Source organism: Parus major, chromosome 2 (assembly GCF_001522545.3).
Source record: "Parus major isolate Abel chromosome 2, Parus_major1.1, whole genome shotgun sequence".
In the NCBI taxonomy this organism is placed as follows: domain Eukaryota; kingdom Metazoa; phylum Chordata; class Aves; order Passeriformes; family Paridae; genus Parus; species Parus major.
The window spans coordinates 91,679,835-91,707,821 of NC_031769.1; the positions used below are offsets into that span (position 1 = coordinate 91,679,835).

General features: G+C 42.5%; 1 protein-coding gene across 1 annotated transcript; it reads right to left on the bottom strand.

Moving 5' to 3' along the window:
- Window positions 1-38: 38 nt before the first annotated feature.
- SCGN (secretagogin, EF-hand calcium binding protein) lies at window positions 39-27,987 on the bottom strand. The gene is made up of 11 exons (XM_015617097.3): window positions 27,810-27,987; window positions 27,166-27,236; window positions 17,171-17,263; window positions 16,502-16,591; window positions 15,568-15,624; window positions 14,600-14,677; window positions 4,969-5,024; window positions 3,486-3,531; window positions 3,320-3,379; window positions 2,374-2,442; window positions 39-1,013 (listed from the first exon to the last, which is right to left on the bottom strand). Exons 1-11 carry the CDS (start codon window positions 27,880-27,882, stop codon window positions 885-887), a joined length of 822 nt encoding a protein of 273 aa, XP_015472583.1. The 5' UTR covers window positions 27,883-27,987; the 3' UTR covers window positions 39-884.

Consider the following 27,987-nt stretch of genomic DNA (forward strand, 5'->3'; position numbering starts at 1 on the left):
AAAAGGGTTACAAGTATCTATCAACTCTAACAGATTTGAAAAAAAAAACAAGCATGAGAGTTTTCTCTCATCAGGCTTCTGTCCTTCCAGTTTTCCATTTTACTGAAACCTTGTAGGTTAGTTCAGTTTGGATCAGAAGAGAAGTGTCCTTCAGGAGTGGTGTTACTCTGTGGCTTCATCCTGAGGGTGACATGTGTGAGGGTGTCACACAAGCCACATATGGTGTGTGTGGTTTCCACATGGGAAGGATATACTGTGTTTCATTGCAGATTTAAACCCCACAACTGATAGGCATTACAAAACCTCTTGCCATTTGATGCATGTTACATAAAAGGTTACTATGTACAGCCTGCCAGCCTGTGGCAGATGGCTTTCTGTACATAACACAAACTTAGATGTGACTGAATTTCTGTAATTGCCATTTTATTTCTGCACAAATACACTCTCCTCCGTCCAATATTTTAAATGCACAAAGCACAATGTTCACCAAAGTAATGACTTCACACATATAAAGTGACCATCACAAACACCTAGTAGCTGCACTCTGAGAGCACTGAGGGAATGTTTTTGAGGAGATGCTTAGTCCTATCCTAGGAGAATGGGCATAGCAGCATTTCATGAGGGCAGAAGAACAACAACCTCTCTTCTGAGCAGCTCATCTGCTGGTGGGCAGAGACATTGCTAAGGGGACCCACAAGAGGCACAGCAAGTGAACATCACAAAGGAGTTGGTGGAGTGAGGAGGCCCCTGTGAACATCCCACTCTTCAGCCTGGGAGCATGGTGCCTCAGCTCCCCACCACTCCCACAGCAGCAGAGGACACACTTCTATGAGGAGCAGCAGGCAAATCTTTCAAGGAAAACACAACCACAAGCACTTTCCCAGCTATGGGTTAATTTTCAGCCCAAGACACAAAGCTAGTTCAGATTTCTGAATTTTCCCATCCTTGTTCACATCGCAGTGGTTGAGCAGGATCTGGCGGAACTTGTCCAGGTCCACCCCGCTAATGCTGGGCTGCAGACAAAGAGAAAAAGAATGCTGAGAGAAAATGGTTCTGGATTTCCCCAGCTTGTAAAGCAGCCTACCATGTAGCAACTGGGAAATCCACCCAAAGAAGAATGACCTAAAGGCCCCACATCATCTCAAATGCTGTGGGGAAGCAAACAGAAGATGGGGAAAGAGTGCCCTGCAAAAGCAGAAGGTGCATGGAACTGTAAGTGATTATATAGAAATGCACCATGACTTTTGTGCTCAGTCAATGCCATCAATATCTGATCCATATAAAAGAAAACTTTGGTAAGTTATGCAATGCAGATCCCTGCTCTACCAGACCTGTGCTTTCATCTGGTTTCCTCTCTGAAACCTGCTGTGCAAGGACTAATGTGACATTTCTGTCAGCATACTGCTATTTTACAGGCTAGTCAGCAATGTAAAAATACCTTTCAGTGGATCAAGTTCATGTTGAAGACACATTTCACAGGCCACACAGTCTGTATGTTCCTAATGCTATACTGCCTGTTCTGCTTCCCACATTCTCAGGAGGGGATCAAATTCACATGCACAGCTTGTGGTGCCCAAGGGCAATACTGATGAAGTCCCTTAGGTAAAGTACAAATTTCCCTCCTTTACACTCACACATGGCACAAATCCAGCTTCCTGCCCATCCCCACACCCTGCCCTCTACATGGCCAGAACACACGCACACAGCCATCAGCACACAGCTGCCATTCTCTGCTCTCTCCTGAATGGACGTGGCAGCACAGATATTTCACACTGTGTGGAAATGCAACAGCTCAGGCTCAAAGGAAGCTAAAGATCAGATTCTGTTTGGGTCAAAAGCTCTATCTTGAACTCATCTGGAAATTCAAGATAATCCAATGAAGACAGACTCTTCTGTCCATTGGGAGCTGAAGAGACACACCAGGTACAGTATTCTTGATTATATATAGACCTCAAGTAATTTTCAATTGTAGTCCTGAGATGAACTAATGAACCATGAGGTCATTCTGGTGAGAACCACATCCACAAGGAAAACAGAAGAAAGAAATTGTGATGACCCATCCTTATGATGCCATTGAATTAGGCAGATGTTACATCCATATCATGTCATGCTGTAACATCTGCCTAATTCAAAGTATGAACTAGAATGGACCTTTTAAAAACAGTTGCTGAGGGAAGCTGTATTCATTTGTGAGGCAGAATTTCTGTTACGGTGAAATGCTCTACTGTGTATATACTGAGATGGTGAATTCCCTTCTGCTGATGATCAAACTAAAATTTGACTCCATCTTCTTACTAGTGCCTCTGTGTACATTTCTAAAAGCACTGATCTTAAAGAAATACAGACTACAAATAAACAGAGCCATGAAGATACCTTGACCAATTCCATCATGTCTTTGACAAACCCATCCACTTCTGGGCCTTCAAGTGCTCCTGTTTTACTCTGAAAGAAGGAATAAACATCAAAACTCCCCAGTGAATCAAAACTGCTGCAGCATTTACTGGTCAGTAGCACCACCTGGTCACCAAACTTTGTAGCATAAAGTTCACAGAACCGTGAAATGTTTTGGGTTGGAAGGGACATTAAAGATCATCCAATTCCAACCATTCCACCATGGCCAAGGACACCTTCCACTAGCCAAAGTTGCTCAAAGCCCCATCCAACCTGGCCTTGAACACTTCCAGGTTTGGGAAATCCACAGCTTCTCTGGGCAAACCTGTTCCAGTGCTTCACTACCCTCACAATAAAGAATTTCTTCCTAATATCTAGTATCTAAGATCCCTTTGTTTTTCACAAACCATCTCTTCCCACCAAATGGGAGCAATGTCTCCCATCACCCTGAGGGAGTTGTGTGACTGTCAGAAGCAGCACTGAATTTCTGATGTCTAAAAGGCAGTTAAATGGTTGTGTCTGTTCTGAGCCAGACTCCCTGGGTTTGATATCTGAATGGGGTTTATTTTTCAGCATGGTGGTGATGCAGGTCCTGAACTGCCAGAGACTGTGAGCACTAAAGCCACCACCTCCTCTGCCTCCTTTGCATCTCCTGCAGAAAAACTGTTAATGCAGCAGCACTGGCCGTGGCAATGGAGAAATTTGAAATGGGTCCTTGACACAAGATCTCTGAGCATTGCTTCTCTCTGCCCCTACTTCACCCCTCCCAATCTGGCATCTGGGCTCATGGGCCATGGGCTTGGGCACAGCTGCCACTCCTCAGTGACTCCAGCAGTACCCAGCAGGAGGAAGAAGTCTCAGCACAGCAGCATATGCTAAATCTGTCGTTTACAAACCACAAGGCAATGAACTGATTCATGGGACTCACAACATCATAGTGTGCAAAGATCTTCTCAAAATCTCTCCTTCTTTCTTCCGTGCTGCAAGCCTGTGTACAGAAAGGATGAACAAATGGAAAATTCAAGCAAAAATTTTAAGTTTGAGGTCATCTTAGCTGAGACAGGATCAGTGTATCAAAAATTAGTGCTACTTACATCCATCTTGAATTGTAGAAGGAAATTTTCCTGGAGTGCCAGAATCCTGAATGGAGAGATTTAAATTATGATCTTTTCGCCTTATCATCTGCACACAAACTACTCTGTGCTCTCCTTGTTTGCAGAGCAAAGGGATGTTAGATTAAAGGCCTATAAAAGAGAATATTGCCTGTGGGGTTATTTACAGAGGGCTGTTGTGGGAACACAAGCCTTCCTCCCTGTCTGATGGCCACAGAGGGTGCCCTTTGGTTCACCAAAGACATGCCTATTAGTACCATTGCTTCTCCCAGAGCATTTCTGGTGGTCCTGCACAACAGAGGGTGTCAGCTTCCAAAGCAAGAGCTACCAGACAATTATTCCTTGTAACTGGATTGCTGTGCTGCATTAAAGAAAGTGATTTATAGCTCTCTCTCAGAGGGAGACTTAGTGGTTGTAAAAGTAATACTGGCCTGTGTACCAAGACTGGCAGAATTCCTCTCTTTTCATCTCCTAAAGCCTGTCAAGACTGATAAACCCTTTTCTCTCTCCAACTGCTTTACTAACCCTGAGGTTTTTAAAGCCCATGGCACAGGGCATGCTAAGCAGTGTCTGCACATGGAGGGATTTGGAGTCTGAGAAATATTCTCAGACCATCTGAGGAAAGCCTCAGATGTCATGATTCCCAAAATGGAATTGTTTTTAAGAGAAAATTGTAACAGCAACTCCCTTTAGATATTCTCCATCCTGCCTCAGATTCTCATAATATATTTCATGGTAGAAGGGAACTGCTGTATGCACCGCAGTTATTTGTGCTGGCATTTGTTAGGAACCAAAGCAGAGAGTAACAGTGGCAAACCATCACCTCTGTCCCCTCATCCTCTAAAATAGTCTTTTAAGACTCTGTCTGCAAATTTAGTCCTTTCCAACCAATGCACATAGTTTTACAGAGAGAGGCATACTTTCAAGGTAGTGAAAATCATCTAAAAGCCTCTGAGGTATCAAGAAAAGAGACAGGCCCATGAATGAGTCCCCAGTTTCATTCACAAGCATCTCACCTTGGCTCTCCAAATTTTTTCCTACTGCCACTGCCAAACTCTTTTGTGGTGGGACTTTCATTATTCAAAATGCATTCAAAATTCTTTGCAATCCCTGATGCACATAATGATGAAAAATAAATGCATGTCTGTGACCCTATTGAAAGGATTGACATCCTTTTTTTTTTGGAGAAAGAGAGCCACTGGTTGCTTTGCCACCTCCTGGGAAGCACCTCAGATTATGCCAGAGCACACTGATGTTGTACAGACAGATCCTGGCATTGCTTGTATCACTGGCTCTAGATTCTCAAATTATTGCAATGGGGACCATGGGTTAGAGAGGTGGGATCAGAGCAGATCTAATTTAAAAGGAGGTAGAATTCAACTGCACATCCCCAGAGGGAGAGCATCACCTTGCGTGGATCTACCATTGTGAGCTGAAACACCCCATCAACATTATTAAATCCTACCTTGCCAGGTCATTCAGGTCCAGTCGCCCATCTTTGTTTCTGTCAAAGATTTTCATCTATAAATCAAGAAGACAATAGATAAAATAGATTGGCCACAAAGAGAACACACAAAAAAATAGCCAATATACATTTTACTCTGCCCTGTGCCCTTCCCTCTGCTTGCTCGGGGTGCTTGCCCAAACCCTGGGCAGCATGGCATCCTGTGCTAACACCAGGTGTAAGGGTGGCAACAGCAAAACCCACCAGCTTTCTGACAGCAACAACCCAAAGCAATCAAATACCAGTACCACTCCCTTCCCACTTTACACTGGGATAAAGCAGGTCTGCAGAAAAGACCTTCAGAAATTAAATACTGACATTGCCTTGGCCCTGAAAAAAAATGCCAGAAAAAGGGGAAAATTTCTAAACACTTCCACCTGAGCTCCTACCTTACCTTTCACTGTTGCTGTGGCTTCTGAGCAGCTGAGGTGCAAATGCCACCTTCTAATTAACACTCAGGTCAGGATTTTGCACCACTAAAGCTGTGGGGCTTGCTTGGCTCAAGGCCTGCTGCTAGAATGCATTAAGACTCGGAAGAAGCTTCATGCTGCCAACATCAAGAGGTTAAATGTGAATTCAAAACTTATCCTTTTCTTTTCCTGAACAGTATCATTTTGATGAGCCATCACACACACAAAAAAGTATTATTTCTTTATTTGTTGTATTTGGTTCTGTGTTTCTCTTCAAGGCACAAAACAAAGTCTGCTACAAAGAAAGGGGTGGAGGGGATGTTTAATGAGTTGCAAACATGACTAACTCATGGCTCAAAGTTCTAGAAAAAAATACATTCCACATTGTGTTGGGGGAAGATGAATATTTTACTATGACAGACTACCTTTTTTTGTCAAATACTCGCTTAAGGAATATGCATTAATCTTACCTTGATAGATCACATTTGCTTGTTTAGTGGTTGTGCAGAGTAATTGGTTCACTACAGATCTTTTGGGTATTGCACACCTGCAGGAGAAGGCCTGGACCAGTCCCTATCTGGCAAAGCTCAGAGGGACAGGATTATCCCCTATGATATAGCCTAAATATGTGGGAGCCAGCAGCATGTCCTGAGCACTTCCCAGCAGTGGAGCCAGGGCAGAGCCTAATAATCATGTGAGAAAAGTTAGCATCTGGAGAGCTGCCATTTTTCAGGGAAAATTTTCCTGTTTTGTCAGTGCTGCCTCTTCCTTGCCCATTGCTCAAGGGGAGCAAGGACAGCAAGTCCATGGTAACCCTTTGTTGTACCACCTTTAGACTGAGATTCTGCAACAGACTCTATACCATTAATTATTCTTAGTATTTTACATTTGTGAGGTTTGGGTGGAATTTTTGAAGAGGCATTTGGTATGGGCTCACTTTTTCTCCCATTGAAAGGCAGCATGAAAGTCCTATGAATGATTGAAGGCCCATATTGAGATATTTGGAAAAATGGCATCATGAGAGCCATGTGGGTGTTCAGTGGCACAAAGAAAGCTATTTTCATATTTAACTGGCCTCTGCCAAATGTGCTCTCTGCAAAACCACAGAGGAAAGACTTCTGAATCTTCCTTCGCTCTAGAGCTGGGGAGACAAATAAAGCTGCCAGGCCATCCTGAGGACTTCCCTCTGGTTGTATCAGTCCAGGTTGTTCCCTTCCAGCTGATCTAACTTCTTGCATGCTGCTTCCTGCCCCATTAGGTCTCCCACAGCAATAGGGCACTTCTCCCTGGTCTCTGCTGGAGCAGCAGTGGGACAAGGCTAGAGGAAGGGATGGGAGCAGAAGCTGCCTTTGCTGGTGAAAAGGTGAATTTCTCTCAAGGGGAGAAATGTCCTTGCAATGACAGCCTCCCACTGCCATCAGAGAGATAAACCTAAGCCTTCAGTTCCTGGCTGACAAAGGAGTTATTCTGCAAGTCACAGAAAATGATTGATGTTCTTTCTAGTCATAAATAAGCCCAAATATTTTAAAAGCCTCTTTCCAAATGGAACGTCAGTGCCTAACCTGGTTTTGTCTGCTGTTTGAGGAGAGGGAGAAATACCACTACACTTTTGTACACTCTCCACCACAGGTGACTTGGCTACATCCAGCTTACATCATTGCTCTAAAATATGCTGCCTAAAAGAAGCTTATGGAGACAACCCCTGTGTAGATGGCTAGAGAAAGTACCAGCATGTGGGTAGTGGGAATACCACAGTCCTTGGGCTCTACAGTAACTTCAGTGCTTTTGAAAATGTCACTCTAAATCTCTTGGTTTAGGCCACCAAGGAGCATTAGTTACCCACATGGTCTGTAGGAACTCACCTCAAAGCAGTGCAGCTGTTGGGGTGAGACAGAACAGCATTTGCTGGGAAAGGACAGCTTTTGGTGGGAAACACAGGGCCCAGATCTCAGGAACTCTGCTGACAGGTCAGGACAGCTCTGGCTGAAGGCACTGGTCTTTGGTTCATACAAAAATACAGTATCCTTACCAAAACACACTAAAATGTACTGCCTTTAGCAGACTTTGTACTTCACTTCTTCTACACGTTTCTGAGCTCCTGAAAGTGTGTTTTATTTTCTCTCATTTATGCTGCATTTCAGAATTACTGTCTTGAGACTAAAATTCAGTGCTTCAGCCTAGACTTCAAGTTCAGATGTATTTTTCTCTCTGTGATGCCTCAGAAAAGCAAACACTGAGTTTCTGGGAGAAGTTAACTCTGTGATCACAATATCCTGATCTCCATACAAGCTTATGGGACCAGGACAGAACTGGTGGCTTCCTGTCCAAGAGCAGACTTGGGGCACAATTTTCATTTCACACAGGCTTATCTGGGACAAGTCTCATGTTCGTTTTCCAGTGAAACATCTCCAGCCTCATGTCCTTTTCCAAGGAATAAATAAAGCATCCCAGCATGGCTGTCCTTGCCTTGGAACTTCATGTGTCCTGTCTGCCCTGCATCTGCTCTACTTTGTGGGTGCAGCATATTTTCATGGTTTCAGAAGATGCAAATAACCAGGAGGCTGTAGAGTTTTCTGCACTCTTAATGAAACAGACTAGATTAGAGATGGTGGCTTAGATGTGAAAGGCTTTCTGCTTCATTATCAATTTTGTGAGCATTTGATTTCAAATCCTACCTGTTTCTGAACCCTTCACTATATTCCTGTGGCAGGGCAGATCCCATTAAAACACATTTAAATGAGAGGTAATAAACTCCTTAGTGGATTGCCTAATGGAAGGAAACATTCTTCTCTAGCACACTATCTTTCAGCTTGATATTAAACTTCCAGTGAGTGACCATGTCTACTTATAGCTAACCAGTTCCCCTCCCTGACCTCCTTCACTCAGCTCCATAAGAGATAACCTTTGTGTTTTCTATTTGTTTGGCCTTTTTCTGCCACAACTACCCTGAATACAATTTTCAAACAAATGCAATATTTTGATCATCCATACCAGTCAACAAAAAGAAAAAAAGTCTGGCTGGAAGAGCTAGGCCAAACTAACTCTTGCCCAGTGGCATGAAAGATGGAAAACATGTAGGGAAGGAAGGCTAGTGTTCACTGAATTAGTTCAGGTACCACAGCTAATAAGATAGACTTAATCCTGTTACTGGGACAAGTGGAGTTCATGCATACCCACTACATGGCTGCATTACTCGAGGAACAGCCTGGGGAAATGTTTTTTAATTAAACTTTCAAGTTTCAAGCATGTGAGTGCTTGATCTGATCTGCTAATTGTGTGCATGAGTACACAAGGAATGACAGAGGGTACCCACCCTATATGACAAAGCATACATCATGGGAGAAGCAGATAATTGAAATGGTTATGAGGTTGTTTCTAATTTAAACTTTTGCCTTCACACCCCATCTTGATATGTTAAATTTGATGGATTTTCAGTTTACACTCTTGAAAGGTATATTTATGCTGCCAGGCTGATATGAAACATCTCAGTGTGGTTAAGGACATGGTTTGGCATGTTTAAATAGCACTCAATTTTACTAAAAGCTCTGTTGCATCTAGCAGTATGCTTTGTAAGATGATGCATTTCCTTTACTGACAAGCTACCCCATATTTTAAAGTGTTTGCACAAATTAATTCACTGACATTTTAATGGCAGTGCAGCAAGGGCACACCCTCTGTTTGTTTGAATGTACTCTGAGGCACTCTGAGACAGACAGAGAATATATAAGAGCTTGGTTTGCAAATAGAAGTTGTTACGTCTCCATTTCTTTGAAGTGCAAAATCAAATCTGCCATCAGCTTTTAATTCAGCAAAGGAAATAGCTCTGCTTTCTCAGTCCAGTGTTGTGAAGGCCATTGAAACACCACAATATGACAAACACATATGTTTTTTGGAGAGAAATATACAACTATTTTCCATGACAGAGATAAGGAAAGAAGTAAGCAAACCCAAAATAAATAGTTCTGTGATCAGCAGACTCACTAAAACCTGCTTTTATACTTCTCTGGTTCTCTTTCTTTGTGTGTAATAAAGTGGGACACTGAGAGAGTCAGTTTTACTTGACCTCCTACTCTCACAGACATATTTTAATATATATATCATGGGCATCTATGCCCAACAGCTGAAACTAAAGTTGGCCATGGAGTAGAGAGGTTATTGAGGCTGTATAAAGACTGGCATCAGGCCAAGCTGCAGGACTGCCTGTGGGCTCTTTCTTCAGGGAAAGATGGGGTCACAAAGGCATTTACAGAGTGGCAGGAGGGCCCAGTGGCCAGCAAGTTACCCTCAGTGTCCTGCTCAGCCAGACCACCTGTGTCACATAGACAAGTTCTTTAGCACAGGATTTCTAAGAGTGTTTTGATTCCTAAGAGACCAAGGCATTATCTGTTGAGGTGTTCAAAAGCCTGCAGGCTCATGAGTTCTATGGGTTTTGATCTTCTGAAATTAAGTTTGAGCTTAAATGGGATTTTCTGCTTCCCTTGGCTTATGCCACAGCAAGTGTGGTGCAAAACTGGATGTGACAGTACCACTGGCATTAAACTGAGAAGGGACACAGGAGAAAGATTTGTGTTCATCAGCTGTGTGGGTCCTCTCAGGTACCTGGGAGAGAGGCCAGCATGGACCACTACCAGGAGAAGAGATAAGCAAAGACTGCACTTTAGGAACCAATCTTGTGTGCTACGCTCTACTCCCATGGTATTTCTAGAGCTTTGGGAAGTTTACTTGGTGTGTTCACAAACATAACAAATTCTGTTTAGGTTTTTTTTTCAATACAATAAATATTTGTCTTTCCATTATTACACCTTTTTTTTGGTAGTCATAGGAGACTTTGTTAACAAAGATATGCAAGCTTGACTAGTAAGATGTTAAGGGTCTAAATCACCTGAATTTTCTGTGCTCTGGTTTTTATTTACCTGCATGAGTACATTGGCATCAGCACTGAGAAAAGATAGAATTTCACAGCCATGGAACTGACCACACTGAAACTCAGGCATTATCCTTGCAGAGGGGACAGGCAGCAGCTGCAAAAGCACCTAAAATCCCCCCAATGTACAATAAAGGTAGTCCACAGTGCATAATGTGGACATAGATCATCCTCAGGGATCTTTCCCTTTGCACTGAGAAGATGAGGAGCCCTCAGCTGCAGGTTTGTGCACTCAGTGCCCAGGAGAATCTTCTCAGATAACTCCAGCAAAACCCTGGTGTCATTACAGCTGGGAAAAATATATATTCAGACTTCTCTGGGGTTAAGATTTCATCCTCAGTCATCACCATCTACAAGCTTTCAAATGCTGTAGTTCATGATGAATACTTGTTGAGTTATTAGTCACTGCACTTACATTATTGCCTCTCTAGAATATTAACCTGTGGTGGGCAAAGATGGCATGATGGCTGGACAAAAACTATCCTTTGCATTTTACTGGAATATAATAATGCTCAGATAAAAGGAATTTTTTATGCTCCATTTGACATTATCAACGTAAGGCAATGAAAAAAGTGAATTTCAGTGTTGCATGTGTGACTGTTTCAGCAGAATAAACAACTTAAATTGCTGAAGTTTGATTCAGAAATGAGCTTGCCCTGCATGCAGCTTGAAGACATTGGGATTACAAACCAGAAGTGACATGCTGCTATCTGGAAGCTGCGGACTATCAGAAACCATATCTTAAATCCAGTTCATATCCCAGCATTTACAATATTCTACTTAAGTGCACAGCTGCGTGCACACACAGGTAAGGGAAAAATGTCTGTCACTCATAAAAATTGTCAAATTCATATGTGAGATGTGCATTCCTGAGCTGAAACTTCACCAGGATCCAGAAACCTAACAGCTTGACCTCAGAGGCCGAATGGAGGTGGGAAGGATTGAGAAAAGTTGTTCTACTGTCATCATCCACAGTGTCCTCATTGTGAAGCATCAACGGGGCTAGTCTTCATTTCTCCAGCGAAAATTCTCACCACACTATTTAAACCCTCCAACCATTTTCAGCCATGTCTCTATCTATGTCACTCTGTCTCCCAAAGCACACACTGCAGGACGCCTGGGAGTTCTTCTCAGGAGGCTCAGAGCTATACCAGGCTTCACTTCAACCTCCAAGCACTTGCTCCCTGCCAACAGGTCAGTGCTCTTGGTCAGTGCCCATGGGAAGGCAACCAACCTACAGATTACAGTTTTCAAAGACTCAGAACTGCAAGTGGGTGCATGTAAATAATTATTAATACACACTTAATGGCTGTTAATACAAATATGTATCCATGTAGGCATGGAAAAAAAACCAACAGTGCCTACAAAGGGGCTGCCTCAGCACAGCATCATCATTGAAAGTCCCCCATGTAGAGTCTTGAGAACTCAAGTGTTCTTTAGTGATTTTCCCCAGTGATTTTAGTGCTCTTTAAGATTTGATTTAGCAGACTTACAGAGTTTGTGCAATACCAATGTGCTCACTACCTGTTGTCTTTATAGGAGCTCATCATTTGTTCATCAAATCCCTGATCTATATCAGCGCTCTCTGAAGAAAGGATGTCAAGGTCACAAGGAAGCAGAATAGCCTCTTAAGAAGCGGCTGCTAAGCAACCTGATAAAGTGATGTTCATTTCCAGAGATGACCAATCTCTTCCAAAAGTAATACTCTCTCCATCTTCTCAGCCTTTTTTTTTCTTTTTTTTTTTTTTAATTTGGTATGAGATCATTGATAGCAGCACAAGGGGCAAGAATTTATCATATCTGATCACACTGCTCACAAATACCCAGCATAGAACCATAAAACGCTGCATTTTTTTTTTTTTTCTTTCTCAAACCTGGGCTAGCTTCTTTAAAATTATAGTTTTTCCATTTTCCTCTTTATCTCCAGAAGGCCCTAGGGTCCACTCAGGATATCAGTAGCTGCTTAAGATGTGTGCAGCCAGCTGTACATGTACAGAAAATAGGGCAGAGATCTGGGTATTCCTGGGGAGACAGATGGGCTTACAGCTCCTTGGGACACAGCTTATTTCAACTGAATAATAACTACATTGGCCTTTGAAAGCCCTGAGCTGGGTGGATGGGCCACCCTGAGAGATGCTGTGTGCAGCAGACACAGGTCCTGGTCCCAAGGAATTTGTGCTCTGAAAAGATAAAAGGCTGGGAGCAAAGCAATAAGGCAGAGAAATATAAGATGTCCAATCTTCAGAAAAAGAATCGCTGCTGGTTGTCAAAGATATAACAGGAAGTCTGTTAGGAAAAGAATGGATGGGCCACTGGCCTCTATCCTAAACAGTGGTGATGGTGGCAGAGTCCAGTGGTAGTGGGGCTCTGCACTCCAGCAGCTCCTCACTCCATGTGAGGAATGAGAGAGAAGAAGCAAAGGGTTGCCATTACCCTGGGCCTTGACATCAAACCTTTGAGTCACTTTTCCCTCTTTAATTCAGCCCTGCAAATGCAAGGCTGAATCTTTCTTCCCTCCTTGGAATTTTGCCTTCTTACTTCAGTTAACTTCCTGCACAATCATTTGTGGAGTGTATCTGATGCTATAGGATACTGCCCATGCAGATAATTTGCTGTTACTTGTGGAATTCATATCCTCTATTTTATTCCAGGATATCATAGGATAAGATTATGCCTGTGGTAATTTCACTCCCTGCCTTAGCTTTGGGGACCAGGTTTGTTTATAAACATCCTTGATCTTCAGCTCTGAGAAAAGAATTGCAAAGAATAAAATAATAATCTACCATATTCTCATTTTCTAATAACCATTAACATCCCTGATTCTTTTGGCATTGCAGCTTGGCAAACCTTTGTCTTCAGGAGCCAGATTTGCATTTCAGATCATAGATTCCCCTAGATATACAAAGCATCCCTTTTCCCAGATCAAATCTTATCCTCTAACATAGGGATTTTAAACTGCCACTCTGGAGATACAAAGCCCTTCTACAAGAAACCATGGGAGTAGCAACCAGACCTCCTGGCTCTCAGCTCTCAGCTGCATTGATCTACACAACCTAGCTGCTTTGGGTAGTGGAATCATAGATCTATCTCTTGAAATTAAAGGGAAGAGAAAGGAGCTGGAGGAAATGAACCACCCACTGTCTACAAGCTTCAGATCACCCATTCCCCAGCACCTGATCAGAGATTAAGCACAGGGGATGGAAACCTTAATGGAGCAGAATGAAAAGTATTTGCTACCAGCAAATGCTACCATAAAGATTTTTGTCTTAGCTGTAACTTCTGGGCTTTTTTTGTTTTCAGATTCTGCCAGTTGGAAAATAATTTCTGCAGCTGGCATTCCTCTCTCTTCACTGTCTTTTAAATATGAAAAACAAAATATACACTCTTCTGTAACAGTACAGTTTCTCACATTGCTCTAAAGGGTCACATCTCTAGGCATACAGACATCACACGTACATAATATGGTATTGCAAAATATGTGGGAAGCTCCTTGTTTGCTTGCATACCAAGCTGTTTTTTAGGTACAAACACAGATTTTGTGCCAAGAAGCAAGGCAATCCAATCTGAAAACCATTTAGAAAATTGCAGTGATAGATGTCTGCTAGTGGAATTCAAATTATACCCTTGAGAATGACATCCAGAAATGAGATTTTCCCCCTTCTTTTCTTGTTTTTAGATGTTTAGATATAAGAAGTTTCTCTGAAATCCAGGCGACTGATGCTAAACCCACACCAAATACTATGTTGTTGACTGCAGTATAAAAGCTATATTGTGATAAGCCAGGCAGAGAATTGAAACTTTCAAGCTCTCAGTCTTTTAGGGAAGCAGCAGGGAGCCAGCAAGGCTTGCTGGGCTTTGCAGAACAGACAAGCCAGATACCTGCATCTTTTGGGAGGAAAAGGATTTGCTAGGAGGAAGAGAGGAAAGGAGGAAGTGAATGAGCTGGAGATCTGGCTGAGGCTGAACCTACCCTGAAGAAGGATGCACCTCACCTCTATTTAAAGAGGTTTAGAGCTCAGCCAGCTTTGGTGTAAAGCTGAGTTCTTTTCTCATAGGAAATAGTTCAACTCTAGCAAAACTACTTGAAATGCACTTCCAGCTGATATCCAGTGCAAAGAACTGTTAACAGCAGTCTGCACTAACTCCCCCCAGGGATCTCTGACACACCTTTTAAGAGGGCTTTGATGCAGACATTGACCCTAAAGGAGATTTTAGGCTGTACTCTGATCTAAACAACATTAATTCTATCTTTTCTTACCATAGTGTCAGTATATTCTTCCAGCTTTACTTCAGCAACCATCTTGTTATGCTGCAAAAAGAGATCTCGCAGGAAATCCTGTAGTAAGAAAAGACGGAAATTTTACTCTCTAGAGTAAAGTCAAGAAATTACAGTAGGAAATTCAATTCAAATTCAGCAGGGTTACACAAATCTGGTTTCACATTCCTGGTTAGTACTAGTGTCTTTGGTTGAACAAAGTTCAATTTTTTTTAGCTGAAATATGTTTTTTGAATAAATTAGAAAGTAAATGAAATTCCTCAGAATAGGCATACTGGAGTGAATCCCAATAGACTCATGAAATAAGCAAAAGACAACATAAGTCCTGCAATCCTTGCTAATTGATCTAAAATCAAAATATTTGTCATTCAGTACAACACTCAAGCCTCCTCTTACATCTTTGGTGGGACACAGGCTGAAGCCACACACTGAGACTTCAGCACATGATGTGCAGCCTAGTGATGGACTTTTGTGATTGCCAGCTCAAAATATTTGAGTTATGGTTTCTGAACAGGCTCTTGCCTGAATAGCCTGAGCTTTAATGAGAAATCAGTGTTCAGAAAACCTGCAGGTTCAGGAAGAGATTGTGAAGAAATCCCCATAATAAAACACAATGGCTTTTCCCTGTTTAGCTGGGAGAAGCACATGTGCAAAGCCAAGGTGAGGCAGTGCTTGTGGGGCTCACTAGATGCCTCAGGTCACCAAGGCAACTGGGGTCATGGGACAAGGCTAGGGGGAAGCAAGACATCGAGGGCAACAGCAAACCATCCTCCCTCCTGCAGGGCCCCTGAGACCATGCCAGAAGGCACTTAAACTCTCTATGAACAACACAGAAATACCATTTGTCAATCACACAAAAAGACAGCAAATTGGTAAAGCTGATGGAAGTGCTCCCATTGACATCAGTGAGCTGTAGGTCAAGCCCAAAGAGATTTGTTAGAATAACTTACTTTGAGTTCACCAGCTGAAATAAATCCACTGCTGTCAGCATCGTAACTGCGCCAGATCTGAATGGGGATAGATTCATGCGAGCACATAAATATTGCACTTACTCATCTGCTTGGTGATAGATTGTAAAGATTCAAAGCAGAACTTCCATAATGAGCAAGTTGTTGCATTATCCAACATTTAATTAATTGTAGATGAAATAAAATAAACTTTTCACACAATAGGTCTTACTCACACTTGGATGCTGTACATGCTACATGCTGTTATCACATGTTTAATGCAGACACACTGTCTATAAAAGGAAGACAATACTAAGAAATTGTTTCGTATTTCTTACCTAATTTGTACATGCAGCTTCTTTTATTGCTCTGAGTCAAAGCCATACACAACAACAAACATTGATCTGCAGAAGCCCCCAGTTTGTGTGTGAAGTAAAAGTAACCACATGTGGTCTTGGAAAAACTGAAATTCCATGTTGGGATACTTAGGGGCAGAGAGCAGAGGAAGAAGTTCTATGGGCTTGTTGACCCAGCTTATGGAGGTTTCCTGCCCATGCCCTAACAGTCTAATGTTTCAGGATAAAATGGTGCTTAAAAATGTGCCTGCTCTGCTGTCTTGGTCTATACTGTACTGCAGATGAGGACTGCAGGGTGAATTGATGAGTGGGGATGTTTGTCTGTAGTGGCATGACTGATAGGTGGATGGGAGTGTTTGTGAAGTATAATGAGCTCTCTGGGTACCCTTAGTCCAGTCCTAGATACCATTCCTGTGTTTTGATTGTGTAAATAATGTAAAACCTTCTTGAACAGGTCAGAACATGTTTTGCTTCCACAATAGCCATCTATTTCCCAAGTTGTATTTTACAGAGGGCAGAAGGGTTGGTGTTGAAGAAGCTGGTGGTGTGCAAGGCGGAGGAGGTAGTGTGTAGATACAGACCCGCATGAATTCCACGCTGTTGTCCAAGGGAGTTTCCCGTCGGAAAAGCAGTAGGAAGTTCTCATCATCCGGCAAGATCATATTTGCAAGCTGGAAAAAAAACCTTTAAAAACTTCCCACAACAAAAAACAAACCCACACCATGAGAGTAAATAAAAAAACTTGGGTAGCTGCTGATCCAGTATGTGCAAGATTGGTTTGGCATGTTTCTCCCTTGGCAATAAATTCCAGACCAAAGGATCTGACCAATGTAATACTCTGTAAGTCACCTCCTCTGCATCTAGGCTCTATCTTCCAGATCTCCCAAGTCTGCTGCTACAGGTCTTAATCACAGAATGGTTTGGGTTGGAAGGGACCTTTAAAGGTCATCCAATCTAACTCCCCTGCAATGGGCAGGCACATCTTCCACTAGATCAGGCTCTTCAGAGCTCCATCCAACCTGACATTTGATGTTTCTAGGGATGGGGCATTGACCAACTTCCTGGGCAACCCCTTCCAGTCCTTCACCACCCTCATTAAAAAAATGTCTTCCTCAATCTACTCTTAATTTTCCCCCTTTCAGTTTAAAACCATTACCCCTTGTCCTATTCCTACAGACCCTATAAAAAGTCTGTTCTAATTCTCCATCCTTCTATAAAAGAAATTCTGGGCTGGGGTTGTGCAGAGATACCTCCTGGATTTGCAAGCGTCCATCTGTGGTGACATCGTAGACAGACATGAATTGCTCCTTCATTCTCTGAACTTTTTCTTCTGTGATGGTGCTCTGCCATGGGGAAAACATGTGCATGAAATTGCTGAGGACACCAGAAGATCCTCCTGGAAGAAATCTCTCCTCACTCACAGATAATCACCAGGACCACTGCATTCTTACAGTAGGGGATAATGCTTTTAAAAGCCCACAGACACACCATTGTGGATGAATTTTTGGAAATAAGTCCTATGCATATCTTTGCAGCTACTAAGCTTTCAATTGGGAGATCAGTGTTTGGAAACCCCAAAATATTTCAATGACACCTGCTTTTTTAGCCAACTGTTCCCATTATATCACTGGAGTTTGGTTTTGCTCAAGGGCATGTTACAGCAGTTTCCATCCTGCTTGTTTTCAGCTTGTGCTTTTCAGGAAGATATCCTTATCCTTGAATGACATGTCTCCAGTTCATTAGATCATCAGCCTTGAAAGGCGCCAGTGGAGCTAGATTGTTGCTTATTATTGCCTGTCAGCTGATTTAAGACCTGGCACCAAGCCCTGTCAGTGTTTCTGGGTTAATAGCACAGAATTTCAAGCAATTGACATTCCCTTTGTATCTGCTCAACCCCGTAATCGATTTATACATAGTGAGGCATTCTCCAGACTTGTCAGGTTATGTGTTTTGACAGGCATTGCTGTGACAGGTGAAATACAATGCTTAGGTCCATCAGGCACGGGTTCCTTAGCAGAAACCATGAGGGTACCCACTCTGACTGGACTACACAAAATACAATTTCTTCACCATGTGAAAAGGCTTCAGGTCATATGAGCTTTGTGGCTGGGCTGGGAAGCTCACCTAGTTAATCCTTCCTGAGCAATTAAATCCTATGTTACCCTTAGCACCTACACTGAGCAGAACCTGACTTCTCTTCCAATCATGTGGGAGGTGGCCCTCCCTGGGAGGGGAGGGAAGGAAGGGAGAAGTATAACCCACACTGGATTGTGGCATACCTTTGTAGAAATTTTTACAAGACAATAAATTAGCTTCCCAATCCCTGAATAAAAGTCCTTCAAAGTTTTTATCATCTCTACAACCAGGTGGATGTGGGACTACAGATATTCCTTCCTGGGTCTTCTAGCACATTTTCTCATTTTTTCTACCTGCTAGTGAATCTCCATTAGGTTGTACACTCTCTTTTTTATTACTGTGACACAAGACGATGAGTGATTACCCAATGCACAGCTCCACACAGTGCAGCCTTTGGAGTGCATCCTTGGTGTGTAACACCAAGTGTGGCAGCTCCCAGTTTAGGGATGAAACACCAAGCAGTGATCCCACCAGGATGCACCCAAGGTTACATGACTCAGGAAAAGTGGCTGAGTGGGTCCTAGGGCATGGCTGCAGGATCCTCCTTTCCCATGGTGGTGTCCAGAAAGTCCCGTGGGCTTGGATATTGAGGGTACAGCACATCACTGAACACACACATTGGTTTTCTTCCCCCTTGGCATTATAACTCACCCTCGTGCTATTTAAATTGCCTTCTCACAGCACCTTGACACTTTGAGACACCTCCCAGGAGTTAGGTGAGCCTATCACTTGCCAGCTTCAATAGGCTTGCAAAGTATTCTGAAACGATCCTCCTCGGAGCCCAGTAGGATGAGATAATTCCAAAATTATAATCATAGCTGATTTGAAAAGTGTGCTGTGCATTTCAAACTAGTCATTTGTTAAAACACTTATTCCTCAACTTGGTGCTATTGGTCAACTATTAACCACCACTTTAATGAGCTTTCTGTGGCAAGGACACTGTTATCTGCATAAAAATAGGACCATCTTTTTATAAACTGATTTAAACTATGGGATAAATGCCTGGAATACTTATTATATTTAAACAGCTCCAAAAGCTTTTAGTCAGAGGGGTTACACTACAGTGGACTTTTCATTCTGTGCAATCTTTCTCTCTTCATAAATACTCTACTTATGAAACACAACTGGTAATAGTTCTACCAAAACCCAGCCTTCACTCACAAAGGATAAAATAATAAAACACAAACTGGCTTTCTGAAGATGCATATTCAAGACAAAATTATTTCTATATTAAAAGTGTTTAGACTAGGAACAATACACCTCATGTTATGACCATTAGGTTTCAAAGGGGACCTTTCTCTTTACCAAAAAAAAAAAATCCCAGAAGACTGAAAAAAGCCCCAACAGATCAAATTAGACATTCCAAACAGAAGCTAAAGTGGGGAGACCTGATTTTCAAGACTGACCTACTGGTGGTGCAAACAAGTAGATTGCTCTATTTTCCTTTCTATTCCAAAACCATTTAAAAGACTGGAAAATCCCCATAACCTACCTGATCTGTTCCCTTTGTCCAAGAAAGGACATGATCTGAAGATTCACCTCACCCCACCAGCAAGGAGGCTGGGGCTACACAAGAAGTTGGGAAGGGCCGCAGCCAGGACAGCTAACCCCAACTGACCCAAAAGACATCCATACTATATGGCATGGTCCTGTCTTGGGTTGCAATGTGAGATGTAACCAAAAGTATGTGTTCTGTTACCATCTGTTAAAAACAGCTGCTGCAATGTTCTTTATCTCTTCCATGACTCATCCCTCATAACTCCTGGGGGACATCTTCTGTTAATGGACCATTGAGTTAGTCACTGCATGACTGATAGAATTACATCAACCAGATGCTCCAGATGACAGGAACTACATCAGCCAGATACTCCACCCAGGGGGAGGAGCCAACCATTCCTACCTGGATATAATCTGAGACTTGGAACACCACAGGCAGCCTTTCTCCACTGGATTCCTAGAGCAAGACAGGACCCATCTACACCAGCACTGGACCTTCAGAGGAAAATTACACTCTTCTACAGGATCATTGCTTCAACAGAACCACATCTGTCACTGCAGGACTGCAGCCACCATTTAATCTGATTGCTACCAACACCCTGACCAACAGGGCATCCGGTTATATTCTGACTCTGTCAGTGGTTTTTTGTACTACTGCATTTTTATTTTAATTTTCCTGGTAAAGAACTGTTATTCCTATTCCCATATCTTTGCCTGAGAGCCCCTTGATTTCCAAATTATAATAATTTGGAGAGGGGTTGTGTTTACATATTTCTATTTCAAGAGAAGTTTCTGCCTTCCTTAACAGACACCTGTCTTTTCAAACCAAGACAGGTGCTCAGCATATAGAGTTGGGGGAAAAGGGGAAAAGAAAGATGTTTGGAAAGTGGTGTTTGTCTACTGAAGTCAGCATGATGGAACTTTGCTTTCCTCGACATGGCTGAACAGCTGCCTGCCTGTGGCAAGCCATGGTGAACAAATTCTTTGTTTTGCCTTGGCTTGTGCCCTTGAGTTTTGTTTTAGCTATTAAAACATCTTTGTCTCATCCCATGAATTTTCTCACTTTACTTTTCTGATTCCTTTCCAATTTCACTGGGGAGTGTATGAGTGAGTGAGTGAGTGAGTGAGTGGCTTTGTGGGGCTGCCTGCTGGGTTAAACCATGATATAACAAATAGCAGCATAGAAAAATGTGCCTCTTGTCTCAAAAGATAGAACAGGAGTAAATGGCTTTGCAGCAAGTAAACATCTTCAGCTGAGCATATCTTTCTTTATCAGAAAATGCTGTCTTGATTATGCTGCCTATCTCAAGCAACAGATCCTTAACCAGTTTCAGAGGTTTGCAAAGCTTTCCCTTTGGTGAGGGCTTAAATGAATGCTGTTGCATCCTTTCCAGTCACTCTGTACAGAGAAGCCTTTCTTGTAATTCCTTATTTTCCCTGGTGTATGCACCTCCCTGAGTTTGTGGATGATGTATGGTTTCCAAGGGCTGCTTCATGTTCTCACTGCAGCCAGGAAAGAAATCTTGACTACTTAACATGAGGAGAAAGCCATGTCATTTTTATTCTCATAAAAGAACACAGTTTAAAATATTGCCGTGACTTTGTTCATTTATTTTTCAGGATTAACAAGTACATTTATTACTACAGAGGCTCTTCTGCAGAGTTTTATGGAAAAAAAAGTTTCTGTGCTTCAAGTTGCCATAACAAATTCATTTTCTGCTTCCTGGCTTCTCCTTTCCATGTCGTCTCTTGTCTTCCCTTTTGTGAAAACCCTTTAGAAGTATTTGTAGCATCACAAAGGTAATCTGGTTTTTAATAGTGTTTGTAATCACAGAAAGGGCACAGTCACATTTTTTTTAAATTTCTACAGCATTTAATTTCTTTGTCATGGCTCATTATGATTGTTTGGAAACCTGGTTGTAATCTGTCTTCTTTGTTAATCCATTCCTTTTATATTGTTGCACTCTTTGCCTCATGCTGACTAATTAAATTTTTGCTCCTTAAGGGATTCATGTGCTTGCCAGAATTTTGCCTTGATGAAAATACAGCTATGAGTCACTTGGTTTTGGGGCAAAAAGTGAATGTATGGAGCACTGTGGAGCCTTTCCAACTTGATGAAATGGGATGTCTCATTTAATTTCTGCTCATCAAAAAAATCCTGTAATAAACAGATTTATTTTTCCTTCTTGACATGATTTTAGAAGCAAGCTGCGATATAAAGGGTATAAAAAAAGATGAAACTCCTTTTAATTGACTGTTATACTCTGTTTCTTGAAGAAAACCTAGAGAATTTTCTAAAAATGCTGGCTTGAACACGTGTCTTCTAGAGTTTCAGCCAAATATGATAGAAAGGCCAAGGGTCCCACAGATATCAAGTTCCTACAAGATCTACGGAAATAAATTGTGCCTGCCAAGAAGGAGAGTTGGAAAACAAAGTCAACAGCTATTATTGTGCCAAAAGCTACACAGTACAGATACAAGGCCAGCAAGGACCAGATGAGAGACATCAGTAATGTACGCTTTGACTTTAGAAGAAGAACCTTTCATTTTTGGGCCAGACATTTCTTCATTGTAAAAATTAATCTCATGAATGACTTTGTTACCCCCATGTAGTTGTAGGCTGGATTGCCTGCATTATTGTGGGATATCACCCTACATCTCCAGGGCCAATTTCTCCTTTGGGCCAATCTTGCTCATTTAACTTCAGTGCTATCACTTGAGTATTTGGCCCTGAATTTTGGTTAGGATTTTCAATTAGGAATTACTGTAGTCCTGCATGTGGCAATAGATGAGCAATTACCCTGTCATCCTGCATCGCCGTTTTGGTTCCTTTTTTATCTCTCATCAACACAAAAATGGGAAAGCTTTTTTCCCATAGCACTCACCAGCATCCAATAAAGACTACTGCAGCCTTTCCTGTGCCATCATGGTTTTGTGGTTAGGTTTTGGATAGATTCTTTGTTCTGTCCTCTCTGCTACACTGAAAGTAGTTTGACATGCATTTGGGTGATTAAAACATATTGTGTCATTTTTACCATGGGTATGTTGAGTTTGCATTAAGAAATACCTTGAGGCACATCCATGCCTTAATGTCAAGGAACAGGACTGGGAGCTGGCTAGGGTAATCAAGGCTGATGAAAGGCACACCTAAAGAAATCATTCTATTTGGCTTTAATCAGAATGATAGACTGGTTTGGGTTGAAAGGAATCTCAAAGATCAACCAGTCCAAATATCCTCCGCCAGACCAGGTTGCTCAAAGCCCCATCCAACCTGAACACTTCCAGGGATGGGGCATCCACAGCTTCTCTGGGAAACCTGTTCTAGGGCCTCTCCACCCTGACAGGAAAGAATTCTTTCCTAGTATTTAAAGAGTCAGGATTACCCAGGGGTTAGAATTCTGAAATATTCTGGATGTGGATGCAAAGTGATTGCTTTCTGCTAGGAGTCTTCTTGCTGTTCACCTGCTGGTTACCATTGACCTTAGTTCTTTTGGGGTGGTAAACACAGGGGAAATCTGCCATGGATGGCTTTGAGGCTGGCTGATATTTTGGCCATTAAACTTTATTTGACTAGTTGTTGCATTCCTGACCATGCTAAATTATACACATTATTTAGACACAATGCAGTGTGCAAGGCAAGGATGAAATTCAAGAGTAGCTGGAGGGTGCTTCTATTCTTTGGAAGTAAAAAGCAAAGACAAATCCTTAATGGCTGCTCAGAGTGAGCTCCAGAGGATTAACTTTTGTCCCCTTCCAGTCATAATTATCCATGTGGGTTTCAGGCAGGAGGGATTTAAAAAGGCTAATACTTGTCTTGTCTGATAAAATTTGTACTTCAACAATTGTTGTGGTCTCCTACACAGTTAGGTGAAGGCAACCGTTCTTTATCTAAAAGTTTTCTATCTAATTTGAGTATAATTTAAGCAAAGTGAAATACCTTTCTGAAAAAACCCAACAATGTGCATTTTTCTCCATTTCTGCCCAGACATCATTGTTTTTATGGAAACTTTCAGTAATCCAATCACAAAACTTATAGCCATTCTTCTATAAAACTCTTACCTAATTATTATGAGAATATATACAGAGCTTCATTAAAAACACAGAAAAGAGCAAGCAAGGAAGATCCTTAATGATCTTGATACAGAAAGGAAGATGTACAGGAATATAAGACAGAAATGCAGGTGTAGTTCCTGTTCTAATAAAATTACTTCCTTGATGCTGAAAGAAAATGTCCTTTCTACTGCGCTTTCACCTCAGCATAAAAACTTCTAGAAAATGCATGGAAAGAGGTGCCATAATGTAGAGGAAAGAGGTTTATGAAAGAGCAGAGGAGAGCCCAGGCAGCTCATAGTAACCATGCAGTAGCAGGTTGGAAGCTGGAGGCTCAAATGGTTAGAGAGAAGTCACTGCAATGATAAGAGAAAGAGGTGGATAATGCCAACAGCTTGAAAATGTAATGCTGGCATGAGGATGAATTTACACACACCTGGAAACTGAAGGGACCTTCTTAGGACTGGAATAGGATAGAATAGGACAGGAGAGGAGAGAATGGAATGGAATATTCCAGTTGGAAGGAACCTACAACAACCATCTAGTCCAACTGTCTGACCACTTTGAGACTGGACAAAAATTTAAGTGTGTTGTTAAGTGTATTGTCCAAATTCCCCCAGCAATCATCCATTGCTGGAAAAGATGGGACAGGAAGCAGCACCTGGGATTTGGTTGGTTTACTACAGGTCTACCTTTCTTGAAAAGTTTTCCCTTTCCCCCCACAGTTATTGATGGTTCAATAAATGACAATTAATTTGCCTCCATCACTGGATGCTATTTCAAATTTCTTTCCTTCTTCAGAGTTGTCAGGAAGAGCTGTGTCTCTCATTTTCCCGACAGGGTCATTTTTGCATTGTTTTCCCAGCTGCTCCTATCCCCTGGCATTTAGTGTCAACTAGGGATGCTGCAGAGTAACTGGGAAGTAAAACAGAACTGAAGGATCACAGTGGTCATTAAGAAAAATAACAGCTTAGAGAATGCAGGCTGAAAAAATATAATTATGAAGCCATTTTCTATTCAAGCAAAGACAACTTCCAGTGCTGATAACATTATTTATCACTGGTGTAGCACTTCAGGCGCAGTCACTAATTAATCCTTGTGACACATCTGTAAGTTGTGCCAGTGTATTGCTGTCTCCCCCTTTTACTGTGCAAGGAAACAAAGACATTAAGAACCCAAAGGAGTAAAGGTCAAGATGAGTGGTACAGCAGAGAGATGCTTAGTCCCAGCTCATCAGTTTCATCACAGAGGACACTTTCTGTAAGATGGTAAAACCAATGCAGAGGGGATCCTTTACCCTTCCTGCCATAATAACAAGCCTGTACAATATAAATAATGTGGAAAGGAGAAAAGTAGCTCAATGTTGTTAGAGAAACTCATTGTACAAATGTAGTAAAGACCTTTTTTTAACCTGGTGCTCAAGTGACCCCCATACCCAGGGGAGTAGGCAGAGGACTGCTCTCAGCCTCTCAGGACAAAGCTCCCTCTGGGTTTTAGGCCATAAAGACAGCCTGCTCTGCCTGCAACCTGCCATGTAGTTTTATCCCTAATATTACCAGAGTGGAAATACTACCAAAAATAGGCAAGAAGATTAGAGAGAAAAAAACAAAAGCACTTGAGAGCCTGTCTGAGCAGCCTGAAAGTTAGAGAGCACTGTCCCCCAGAATCAGCCTATTTCTTCTATTTAATAGGAGGGGAGGGAGTTGGTTCTTTCTCCATTCAATTTGTATTAAATTATTTCTATTAATGGCAGAACTTAGATAGCAGAAGCAATGGAGATGCTAACTGGATCAGGGTGCTGAGTTAAGCTGGAGTCATCCAAGCAGGGACTTCTCACAAGCAATAAAACTATTACTGATCTCTTAAAGCAGGGAGTTCATTGCTAGAACACCCTCATTTTGCAAGTTCTGTGTGCTGATAAATGACACAATGTAATGGAGTTCACACTGGTATCATCAAGACCACAAAAACTGCTGTAACACCCTGGGATTGCTACTCAGCTGGTGTGATGCTGTCCCAGGACCTCATGTGAGGGATGCACAAGGGCAGCTAGAGGCTAGGGTGGGGCTTGAAGTTGCTCTTGACTCACATCCTTAGGAAGCTGCCTTCAGCATGAGATCTCTGGTTAACTCTAGATTTTATCACCATCATCTCACTCCAGAGAGCCCCACTTGGAGGTCCCACTGCAGCACTGAGCTCTGCAGCCTCATCTTAAGTGTCTCCTTCAACATCTCATGTTTGCTGTCACCGAGTTTGTTTGAGCATGCTTTGTGTTGCTGTCTCAATACCCCAAGACAAGCAAATCCCAATTTCATCTTTTGTTCCTGAGTAAACAACCATGAACTTTCTGATTTCTCTTTTAATCAGCTTTTCTGTGTCCCTAAATATTCTTATTGCTGAATCTTTTTTGATTAATTTGAAGCCTTTTTATGTGCCTTCCTGTTCATCTAACCATTCGTGCTCTGAAAGACATTTCTGCAGAAACTGCCAATATTTCAATCCAAATTTACTTGCAAATTAAATAAAAATATGCTTGAAAGAAATTACTCACAGTTTCTATTTTTTTCAATTGTACCCCTAAAGATCCAACAATACTAATTGGCTTGTAAGTACAATTCTGATTTACACTTGATACTTACGAATTTATGCCCTTTATCAGCTACATTTTCTGTCTTTGTTAATTACTTTTTGCTTAAAGGAATTGTTTCATCTCTGTTTTTTGGCATGCCCTCTCCTTCCATTTGGAAGACATTTCCTCCTTTTCCTATCTGGGCACATGCTGTGGAGTGAAAATATTACTCTATCCTTTGTATATTTCTGAGTGCTGGCCTGATTGGCAGGATTTCTCCTTCACTGATGGTGACAGTCATAGGCAAGGTGTGACCTGGAGCCAAGGAAAGCAGCCCCTGTAAATTGTAGTGCAACTTCTGTTTATATGGAGATGAAGACAATGAGAGAGGGGAAATGCTGCCAAAACCAGGAAAGGAAACTGGGGAGAAGTCCAGAAACACTGTAGAGCCAGGTCTGGGTCTTAGAAGCAACAGAATTGACTCTCATTTGGCTTTTAGCCATTTGTGGCTATATAGACATAAGCCTTCCTCCTAAGCACCATTTAAAATTAATGACAGTGTATTTGTTAAAAATTGACCTGGGAAAGAAACCTATCATATTAACAAAACTCATCAGCACAGGCTTGAACAAATTAACCACAAACATTGCCCTCCTGTTCAGCCGGCCAGGCTGTGTGCCGGTGCTTTTTCACTTGTTTCTACACAACAACAGTAAATGACTTTCTCTCCATGCTGCCAACCAGCCCCTTCAGCTGGTGCCAACTGCGATCTCCCCCTGACCAGCAGCTGTTGTGCTGGAAACAACTGATCAAACTGCTCAGCTGAGCACACTTGTTGTACGTGCTTAAATGCCACCCTGTTGCCAAGAGAAAAGCTCTTTACCTCGGGATTGCTAAGGAAGTCGGCAATCAGGGAACAACAAACACAACCCATCTCTCAGCACAACTTTTTTGCTTGGATCTGATGCCCAACTAACATGGCACAGTACTTACTTCTGGTCCCAGTTTCTCCAGGAGATGATGAAAAAAATCGTCAAGCTCCTTCCCTTCTATGTAACCATTGTCTAAATAAAAAGCAAATGTATTAATGGTCATGGGTACTGCCTGAGTTCCAGGAACTATGTCATGGGCATGCAAGCTCAAGGCTTCAGGGTCAGGATTTCAGCTGGGGGCCCTGCCTGCCCGCTCAGAGGAGCCCCACATCCTATTCAGTTTCATCTGTTCCCTTCTGTGTGAGGGCCGGGCACAGCTGTGGTGCAGCCTTCGGGGTTTTTCTTACAGAAAACTTTTCAGAAACAAAAATAAACGCCCAAACTGGAACCAAAAGAGACGGCAGCATATGAAACGGGGAAATGATGAAAAGGCAAAACTTTTGGGGTGAAAAGGGGGATTTACAGCTATGATATTCATGGTGAGGAGAAAGAGGGGGAGTTGAAAACACCTGCAGGACTTTGTGGGGGAAAAACGCGGACATGTCGACCCCATGTGCAGCATCCCAGGCTCCCACCCAGCCACACATCCTGACGGGTACCCACCCCGGCGGTCCCCTCTGCCCGGACAGAGCCCTGCATGGCACCCAGCGGGGCCGGCACCCACGCACCCCTCAGCCGGCTCCCCCCACGCGTGTCCCCACTTGCCGTCGGCGTCGAAGCGCCGCCAGGCCCCGAGGAAGGCGGCGGCGTCCAGGCGCCCGTCGGCGCCGCTCTCCATGGTGCTGCTGCTGGTGCTGCTGCTGGTGCTGCTGCCGGACCCGGCCCTCAGCCTCGCCCTCAGCCTCACTCGGCGGCGCAGCCTCTGCCCCGGCCCCGCCGCCGG

What these genes read in the sequence shown, in the direction of transcription:
- SCGN (XM_015617097.3), bottom strand. Translation starts at nt 27,882, where the DNA reads ATGGAGAGCGGCGCCGACGGGCGCCTGGACGCCGCCGCCTTCCTCGGG. An exon ending in GACCTGAATGACCTGGCAAG is followed by an intron (nt 3,532 to 4,968) that starts GTAGGATTTAAT and finishes CTCTCCATTCAG; the next exon opens with GATTCTGGCACTCCAGGAAA. An exon ending in ACATGATGGAATTGGTCAAG is followed by an intron (nt 1,014 to 2,373) that starts GTATCTTCATGG and finishes CTTTGTCTGCAG; the next exon opens with CCCAGCATTAGCGGGGTGGA.